At 44.2% G+C, this 10,312-nt stretch overlaps 1 protein-coding gene across 1 annotated transcript in view; it reads right to left on the reverse strand.

The window, feature by feature from the left end:
* Positions 1 to 9,198, reverse strand: part of FUNDC1 (FUN14 domain containing 1) — a 31,083-nt gene extending 21,885 nt beyond the window's left edge. The window contains exons 1-4 of the mRNA XM_063955629.1: positions 9,072 to 9,198; positions 7,720 to 7,876; positions 1,576 to 1,651; positions 891 to 1,019 (exon numbers count right to left, since the gene is read on the reverse strand). Coding sequence (XP_063811699.1) covers positions 891 to 1,019; positions 1,576 to 1,651; positions 7,720 to 7,876; positions 9,072 to 9,087 — 378 coding nt within the window. The 5' untranslated portion in view covers positions 9,088 to 9,198. The remainder of the gene's footprint in view (positions 1 to 890; positions 1,020 to 1,575; positions 1,652 to 7,719; positions 7,877 to 9,071) is intronic.
* Between the last annotated feature and the right edge of the window lie 1,114 nt (positions 9,199 to 10,312).

A 10,312-nucleotide genomic window follows, 5' to 3' on the forward strand; every position in this document is an offset into this window, starting at 1 on the left:
TTACTATTGGAAGTTTGTGCATGAGCTCCTTGCTATACCACCCATACGTGCATATAAATTATACTAGCTGTTCTACCTGTTCTTCGCACAGGAGTTTCTGAATTTCACTGTTGTACATATAAATGAGTGTTAAAAATTTGGTAAATCTATAGAGATGTAAATTTGAGACGTCTTGATATAAGTTGATATTAATCCACTGTTCTTGGCGTTACCAAAGGAGCACCTGTAGAAGATACAGTAAAAAGTGACAGAACCATTTTTGTAGTTTATTAAATTCTACACACTGGAGGTGCAATCCAAATTTTTATCCAATTGTCCATTTGGGTGTTACCGTTCATGCAACACAAGCCACGCATCGGTAATGATGTCATTATGTCAACCCCCTTGTCATCCCCTTAGGGGAGATTTATTAAAATTGTAATTACATAGTTTTCCTATACCCCACCTGCAGAATACCTATGGTAAATGTCATCTTTCTAATATATCGGGAAGTAAGAGAATTAGTGACAAGTCAGTCGGTGAGGGTGTGTAATATATATATATATATATATATATATATATATATATATATAAGAGAGAGAGAGCGATCAGTCCAGTAGATGCACTTGCATATTTTTAGGCCTAAGTGTCACACTTTTTATTTTGTAATATGTATGGAGTTCAGTGTGCAATAAATGTGATTAGCAGTATTATTGTTTTTACAATACATGTATAAGATTTTCACCCAGATCACGGGATGAATTATCTATTTTTCTCTGTACATTTTTTATTTTTTTATTTTATACTTAGAATGTAAAAAAGAAAAAAAATTGAGTTTATAGATAAAATACACATTAGATTAAAGGACAGAGACAGACATGCAGGGTATATATGAAACTAATGTTTTATACCTCTTCAATTAAATTACTAATTTCTGGTGCAGATTTATTTGCTTGCTTCTTTATCGTCCGCTTTGCCTTGCTTACATCCTTTTCAACTCTCTTCCAATCTATTTGTACATAACCCCCATGGCTTGCAATCTGGAAATACAAAGCAATGAATGGCAATAATACAGATGTAGCAGCATTAAGTGATGTGCTTTAACAACTCTAACATGGATTACATTTTCCGGATTAGCCAGCATTTAGCGCCTTGCTATGCTGCAAAGAATGGCTGCCACATTGATAAGGAAACAAAAAAGCATCATACAATTATATCAAGAGAATAATGTGGCAAAATGTAACTTATTCTAGACTAAAGGAATTGGAGGAATTTGGCCAACATGGGAGACTTCAAATACAGCGAACGTTCCACATAGCCAAGCCAACATTTCCAAGATGCAATATGAAGTAAATACTTCACGAAGAGCATACAAGTTGAACCATCAAAAAGACACTCTAATAAACCACTTGCCTGGCATGGTCGCACCAGATGCAACTACACCAGGCTGGACTTTCCCTGACCAGGTAACATCTTATGCAACCAGTCAGAAACGCCCACTGGGCGGCTGCTAGAAGAAAAATTGCATCAAGAAATCAAGAACACTGTGACTTCCATATCACTGAAACAGTTGTATTTTGTGTATTAGTCCATTACCTGAAGCAGAAGAAAGCCGCCTCCAACAGCGGTAGCAGCAAGTTTCCCAACCTTCTGGAACAAAAAGCCTGCACACCTACAAATAAAAACTACATTAAACCAAAAGAACACAATGGTGCAGATTAAAATGTGGCACGCATCACCTGCTGGCCACCTGAAGGAATGCGCGTCTATCTGAGCTATTCAATTGTTTCTCTGATAGACGCACATTAGCCACAGCAGTCTCATACCTTCTCAGTCTCTGGAGATGTGATCTAGTCACAAAGGGAAGAAATACCACCAGCCATAGAAAGTTCAAAGGAAATTTAATTCTACATGTGAACATACATAACTGGCCTCTCTATTGTATACACTGGATCCAGAACTCATGGAGACTAGCAGATGTTTGTTCCAAATCTTCTGCAGCCAGAAATCTTATTGCTGTTTACTATCCATCAGCTGATTTAATTTTACCAGTCTGTCTCTTCAATTAAATGTAGTTTTTAAAATAAGAATTTACTTACCGATAATTCTATTTCTCGGAGTCCGTAGTGGATGCTGGGGTTCCTGAAAAGGACCATGGGGAATAGCGGCTCCGCAGGAGACAGGGCACAAAAGTAAAGCTTTCCGATCAGGTGGTGTGCACTGGCTCCTCCCCCTATGACCCTCCTCCAAGCCAGTTAGGTACTGTGCCCGGACGAGCGTACACAATAAGGGAGGAATTTTGAATCCCGGGTAAGACTCATACCAGCCACACCAATCACACCGTACAACTTGTGATCTAAACCCAGTTAACAGTATGATAACAGCGGAGCCTCTGAAAAGATGGCTCACAACAATAATAACCCGATTTTTGTAACTATGTACAAGTATTGCAGATAATCCACACTTGGGATGGGCGCCCAGCATCCACTACGGACTCCGAGAAATAGAATTATCGGTAAGTAAATTCTTATTTTCTCTATCGTCCTAGTGGATGCTGGGGTTCCTGAAAAGGACCATGGGGATTATACCAAAGCTCCCAAACGGGCGGGAGAGTGCGGATGACTCTGCAGCACCGAATGAGAGAACTCCAGGTCCTCCTTAGCCAGGGTATCAAATTTGTAGGATTTTACAAACGTGTTTGCCCCTGACTAAATAACCGCTCGGCAAAGTTGTAAAGCCGAGACCCCTCGGGCAGCCGCCCAAGATGAGCCCACCTTCCTTGTGGAATGGGCATTTACATATTTTGGCTGTGGCAGGCCTGCCACAGAATGTGCAAGCTGAATTGTATTACACATCCAACTAGCAATAGTCTGCTTAAAAGCAAGAGCACCCAGTTTGTTGGGTGCATACAGGATAACAGCAAGTCAGTTTTCCTGACTCCAGCCGTCCTGGAACCTATATTTTCAGGGCCCTGACAACATCTAGCAACTTGGAGTCCTCCAAGTCCCTAGTAGGTGCAAGGCACCACAATAAGCTGGTTCAGGTGAAACACTGACACCACCTTAGGGAGAGAACTGGGGACGAGTCCGCAGCTCTGCCCTGTCCGAATGGACAAACAAATATGGGCTTTTTTGAGAAAAAAAACACCAATTTGACACTCGCCTGGTCCAGGCCAGGGCCAAGAACATGGTCACTTTTCATGTGAGATGCTTCAAATCCACAGATTTGACTGGTTTTAAACCAATGTGATTTGAAGAATCCCAGAACTACGTTGAGATCCCACAGTGCCACTGGAGGCACAAAAGAGGGTTGTATATGCAATACTCCCTTGACAAAGTTCTGGACTTCAGGAACTGAAGCCAATTCTTTCTGGAAGAAAATTGACAGGGCCGAAATTTGAACCTTAATGGACCCCAATTTGAGGCCCATAGACACTCCTGTTTGCAGGAAATGCAGGAATCGACCGAGTTGAAATTTCTTTGTGGGGCCTTCCTGGCCTCACACCACGCAACATATTTTCGCCACATGTGGTGATAATGTTGTGCGGTCACCTCCTTTCTGGCTTTGACCAGGGTAGGAATGACCTCTTCCGGAATGCCTTTTTCCCTTAGGATCCGGCGTTCCACCGCCATGCCAACAAACGCAGCTGCGGTAAGTCTTGGAACAGACATGGTACTTGCTGAAGCAAGTCCCTTCTTAGCGGCAGAGGCCATAAGACCTCTGTAAGCATCTCTTGAAGTTCCGGGTACCAAGTCCTTCTTGGCCAATCCGGAGCCATGAGTATAGTTCTTACTCCTCTACGTCTTATAATTCTCAGCACCTTAGGTATGAGAAGCAGAGGAGGGAACACATACACCGACTGGTACACCCACGGTGTTACCAGAACGTCCACAGCTATTGCCTGAGGGTCTCTTGACCTGGCGCAATACCTGTCCCGTTTTTTGTTCAGACGGGACGCCATCATGTCCACCTTTGGTATTTCCCAACGGTTTACAATCATGTGGAAAAAACTTCCCGATGAAGTTTCCACTCTCCCGGGTGGAGGTCGTGCCTGCTGAGGAAGTCTGCTTCCCAGTTTCCATTCCCGGGATGAAACACTGCTGACAGTGCTATCACATGATTTTCCGCCCAGCGAAAAGTCCTTGCAGTTTTTGCCATTGCCCTCCTGCTTCTTGTGTCGCCCTGTCTGTTTACGTGGGCGACTGCCGTGATGTTTTTCCCACTGGATCAATACCGGCTGACCTTGAAGCAGAGGTCTTGCTAAGCTTAGAGCATTATAAATTTACCCTTAGCTCCAGTATATTTATGTGGAGAAAAGTCTCCAGACTTGATCACACTCCCTGGAAATTTTTTCCTTGTGTGACTGCTCCCCAGCCTCTCGGGCTGGGCTCCGTGGTCACCAGCATCCAATCCTGAATGCCGAATCTGCGGCCCTCTAGAAGATGAGCACTCTATACCACCACAGGAGAGACACCCTTGTCCTTGGATATAGGGTTATCCGCTGATGCATCTGAAGATGCGATCCGGACCATTTGTCCAGCAGATCCCACTGAAAAGTTCTTGCGTGAAATCTGCCGAATGGAATTGCTTCGTAGGAAGCCACCATTTTCTACCAGGACCCTTGTGCAATGATGCACTGTTTTTAGGAGGTTCCTGACTAGCTCGGATAACTCCCTGGCTTTCTCTTTCGGGAGAAACACCTTTTTCTGGACTGTGTCCAGAATCATCCCTAGGCACAGCAGACGTGTCGTCGGGATCAGCTGCGATTTTGGAATATTTAGAATCCACCCGTGCTGTTGTAGCAGTATCCGAGATAGTGCTACTCCTACCTCCAACTGTTCCCTGGACTATGCCCTTATCAGGAGATCGTCCAAGTAAGGGATAATTAAGACGCCTTTTCTTCGAAGAAGAATCATCATTTCGGCCATTACCTTAGTAAAGACCCGGGGTGCCGTGGACAATCCAAACGGCAGCGTCTGAAACTGATAGTGACAGTTCTGCACCACGAACCTGAGGTACCCTTAGTGAGAAGGGCAAATTTGGGACATAGAGGTAAGCATCCCTGATGTCCCGGGACACTATATAGTCCCCTTCTTCCTGTTCGTTATCACTGCTCTGAGTGACTCCATCTTGATTTGAACCTTTGTAAGTGTTCAAAAAAATTTTAGATTTAGAATAAGTCTCACCTAGCCTTCTGGCTTCAGTACCACAATATAGTGTGGAATAATACCCCTTTTCTTGTAGTAGGAGGGGTAATTTAATTATCACCTGCTGGGAATACAGCTTGTGAATTTTTTCCCATACTGCCTCCTTGTCGGAGGGAGACCTTGGTAAAGCAGACTTCAGGAGCCTGCGAAGGGGAAACGTCTCGACATTCCAATCTGTACCCCTGGGATACTACTTGTAGGATCCAGGGGTCCTGTACGGTCTCAGCGCCATGCTGAGAACTTGTCAGAAGCGGTGGAACGCTTCTGTTCCTGGGAATGGGCTGCCTGCTGCAGTCTTCTTCCCTTTCCTCTATCCCTGGGCAGATATGATCTTATAGGGACGAAAGGACTGAGGCTGAAAAGACGGTGTCTTTTTCTGCAGAGATGTGACTTAGGGTAAAAACGGTGGATTTTCCAGCAGTTGCCGTGGCCACCAGGTCCGATGGACCGACCCCAAATAACTCCTCTTCCTTTATACGGCAATACACCTTTGTGCCGTTTGGAATCTGCATCACCTGACCACTGTCGTGTCCATAACATCTTCTGGCAGTTATGGACATCGCATTTACTCTTGATGCCAGAGTGCAAATATCCCTCTGTGCATCTCGCATATATAGAAATGCATCCTTTAAATGCTCTATAGTCAATAAAATACTGTCCCTGTCAAGGGTATCAATATTTTTAGTCAGGGAATCCGACCAAGCCACCCCAGCTCTGCACATCCAGGCTGAGGCGATCGCTGGTCGCAGTATAACACCAGTATGTGTGTATATACTTTTTATGATATTTTCCAGCCTCCTGTCAGCTGGTCCTTGAGGACGGCCCTATCTATAGACGGTACCGCCACTTGTTTTGATAAGCGTGTGAGCGCCTTATCCACCCTAAGGGGTGTTTCCCAACGCGCCCTAACTTCTGGCGGGAAAGGGTATACCGCCAATAATTTTCTATCGGGGGGAACCCACGCATCATCACACACTTTATTTAATTTATCTGATTCAGGAAAAACTATGGTAGTTTTTTCACATCCCACATAATACCCTCTTTTGTGGTACTTGTAGTATCAGAAATATGTAACACCTCCTTCATTGCCTTTAACGTGTGGCCCTAATAAGGAATACGTTTGTTTATTCACCGTCGACACTGGATTCAGTGTCCCTGTCTGTGTCGACCGACTAAAGTAAACGGGCGTTTTAAAACCCCTGACGGTGTTTTTGAGACGTCTGGACCGGTACTAATTGTTTGTCGGCCGTCTCATGTCGTCAACCGACCTTGCAGCGTGTTGACATTATCACGTAATTCCCTAAATAAGCCATCCATTCCGGTGTCGACTCCCTAGAGAGTGACATCACCATTACAGGCAATTGCTCCGCCTCCTCACCAACATCGTCCTCCTACATGTCGACACACACGTACCGACACACAGCACACACACAGGGAATGCTCTGATAGAGGACAGGACCCACTAGCCCTTTGGAGAGACAGAGGGAGAGTTTGCCAGCACACACCAAAAACGCTATAATTATATAGGGACAACCTTATATAAGTGTTTTCCCTTATAGCATCTTTTTTATATATTTCTAACGCCAAATTAGTGCCCCCTCTCTCTGTTTTAACCCTGTTTCTGTAGTGCAGTGCAGGGGAGAGCCTGGGAGCCTTCCCTCCAGCCTTTCTGTGAGGGAAAATGGCGCTGTGTGCTGAGGAGATAGGCCCCGCCCCTTTTTCGGCGGCCTCGTCTCCCGCTCTTAACGGATTCTGGCAGGGGTTAAATATCTCCATATAGCCTCCGGAGGCTATATGTGAGGTATTTTTAGCCAAAATAGGTTTTCATTTGCCTCCCAGGGCGCCCCCCTCCCAGCGCCCTGCACCCTCAGTGACTGCCGTGTGAAGTGTGCTGAGAGGAAAATGGCGCACAGCTGCAGTGCTGTGCGCTACCTTTAGAAGACTGAGGAGTCTTCTGCCGCCGATTCTGGACCTCTTCTTATTTCAGCATCTGCAAGGGGGCCGGCGGCAAGGCTCCGGTGACCATCCAGGCTGTACCTGTGATCGTCCCTCTGGAGCTGATGTCCAGTAGCCAAGAAGCCAATCCATCCTGCACGCAGGTGAGTTCACTTCTTCTCCCCTAAGTCCCTCGTTGCAGTGATCCTGTTGCCAGCAGGACTCACTGTAAAATAAAAAACCTAAGCTAAACTTTTCTAAGCAGCTCTTTAGGAGAGCCACCTAGATTGCACCCTTCTCGGCCGGGCACAAAAATCTAACTGGCTTGGAGGAGGGTCATAGGGGGAGGAGCCAGTGCACACCACCTGATCGGAAAGCTTTACTTTTGTGCCCTGTCTCCTGCGGAGCCGCTATTCCCCATGGTCCTTTTCAGGAACCCCAGCATCCACTAGGACGATAGAGAAATTGGGTTTGGCCTTAAACACTGCCCCGTAATAGTACTTTTGTGGTTTCTTAAACCTAGTCATGAACATGATATTGTATAACTGTGAGAAAAGTAGCTGGAAAGGATCACTGGGGAGAAAATACACTATCTTACCATCCTGTCACTCCACCCATTACTATTTGTGTAGCTACAGAATACTTTTCTGTAAGTGGACCAGAGTTCCGTCCAAAAACTCGACTCCACCAATGGTGACGTCTGGCATATTCTGTTATATCCAATACTTCGAAAGACTCATCCTCACTACTGGGATCTGTGGAAGAAAATCAAATCTATAAAACTATATATTATTAAGTAGCATGCAAGTATTACTGCATATACTGTCGAGGTAAAAATTGGGGGAGCGTTAACAATAATTTTCATATCTATTTTTGTTAATGCTACAAGATGGCTTTCTATAGTAAATCTGAAGGTTCAGTAGTTTAAGAGGAAATGTAAATACAGGTTGAGTATCCCATATCCAAATATCCGAAATACGGAATATTCCGAAATACGGACTTTTTTGAGCGAGAGTGAGATAGTGAAACTTTTGTTTTCTGATGGCTCAGTGTACACAAACTTTGTTTAATACACACAGTTATTAAAAATATTGTATTAAATGACCTTCAGGCTGTGTGTATAAGGTGTATATGAAACATAAATGAATTGTGTGAATGTAGACACACTTTGTTTAATGCACAAAGTTATAAAAAATATTGGCTAAAATTACCTTCAGGCTGTGTGTATAAGGTGCATATAAAACAAATGCATTGTGTGCTTAGATTTAGGTCCCATTGCCATGATATCTCATTATGGTATGCAATTATTCCAAAATACGAAAAAATCCCATATCCAAAATACCTCTGGTCCCAAGCATTTTGGATAAGGGATACTCAACCTGTATAGATGAAGAATCTTTCAATAACTTCTTCTAAAATGCACAGTTGTGAATCTATGTACTCGATGCAGGTCTCTAAATAGTCTCTATTGGATGGAAACATTGACATTGTAACAAAGTAAAAGAGAGGCTGTCTGCCCAGTGTGATAAGCATCAGCAATGTGTCACCAGAACTGATGCTAAACAATTGCTGCACTGGCTCAGTGTGGGTCACCAGGAAACACACAAAAGGAGAGGACAAAACATCAAGTAGCGTAAGACTATAAGGGGACTGCTCATAACAGACAATGACACTACATGTATATAACAGACAATGACACTACATGTATATTACAGACAATGACACTACATGTATATTACTGTCAAGCAATAACCCTGACACTGCCAGTACAAGAAGTTCAGCCACACAGCAGTCTCTTGCTACTCTCTAGGTATGTTTAGATATACACTAAGCTACATATATGTGACCACTGGCACGTATATTAACCAACAGCACAAAGAACCCACGCACTATTAAGCATTACCATAAAATCACCCCATCCCCCCCACCAATGACCCACTCGTCTCCCACCTCTCCTGGCAGCCATGACTTCTCCTGAGTCCTGGTATTTTGGTAGGCGACGCGATGACGTCAGCACGTGACCGGACTACATGCAACGTCACTACACTTCCTCTATCCACCCCGCCCCTAGGAATCCATTGCGGACATGCGCCGTAGCGCCAAGTGTAATGAATGTTTGTGGCGTAGTTAGAAGCTACCTTCATGCAACAGGAAAGCTGGTTTCTCCCCCAGTTTGATCTATTACGTGATATCTGGAGGAAAATATTGCGCTGTTGTACTTTTAGCGATTTTTAACTCAACGTAATCTGGCACACTTTTTTCTTATTAGTTGGAATTTCTAGATAATCACATTTATGTAATGTTAAGAGCAACACACAGCAAAACTCAGTGTAAGTGATCGTTTATAGGAACATTGAATGGGTGACCCTGGCAGTCTTAAATCACACCTCCCAACATGACCCTTTCAAGGAGGGATAAAACGCTCTGTACCATAATTTGCTACCCTCCATCTCCCTGACTCCCTGAATAGATCAGCAATCCCCCTGATCACATCTTATCACCATTATGCAGCTGTCACATTATTGGTGAATAATAGAAATCAGATACATACATGCAAATAAGCATCATTGCCATTTCCCTGCATTGGTTATAAAATCTCTATGGCTACATGCATTTTAAATAAGGTCTCTTATGGCCACCTATGGGATGCAGTTAATTTGCCGGCAGTCGGGATTCCATCAGTCAGGATACCGACGCCGCAGTCACACCTGCTTACAATACCGAGAGCTGGTATCCCAGCTCACAGGGGCTATTCCCACTTATGGGTGTCCATGACACCCAAAGAGTGGGAATAGAACATGTGTGGCGAGCCAGCAGGGGGACTCTTTGCACTCGCTCTGATGCCGGCATACTGACGGCCGGGATGCCGTTGTCAGTATACTGACGACTGGCATCCCGACCGCTGGTAAATCATACTGAACTCCCACTTACAGTATATGGATCCTCTTGTAAAGCACAATACACAAATATCAGTGTCTTATTTTCAACAAGTAGATCTTACTAACTTTGGGGCTCATTTACATTTGAAAGTAAGGCATGTTTATGACACGCCTCTCAGATGTAGCAGTATACATCCGCGCTGATAGGTGTTACTGTCACAGTCTCCCTGAAATGCTTTTTGAAAAGTAGGCTAGTATACTCTGTACCTGGACTTCCCTTTTAATCTATGGGGGAGATTCAAATGTTTGAAA

Source organism: Pseudophryne corroboree, chromosome 2, assembly GCF_028390025.1.
Source record: "Pseudophryne corroboree isolate aPseCor3 chromosome 2, aPseCor3.hap2, whole genome shotgun sequence".
Classification (NCBI taxonomy): Eukaryota; Metazoa; Chordata; class Amphibia; order Anura; family Myobatrachidae; genus Pseudophryne; species Pseudophryne corroboree.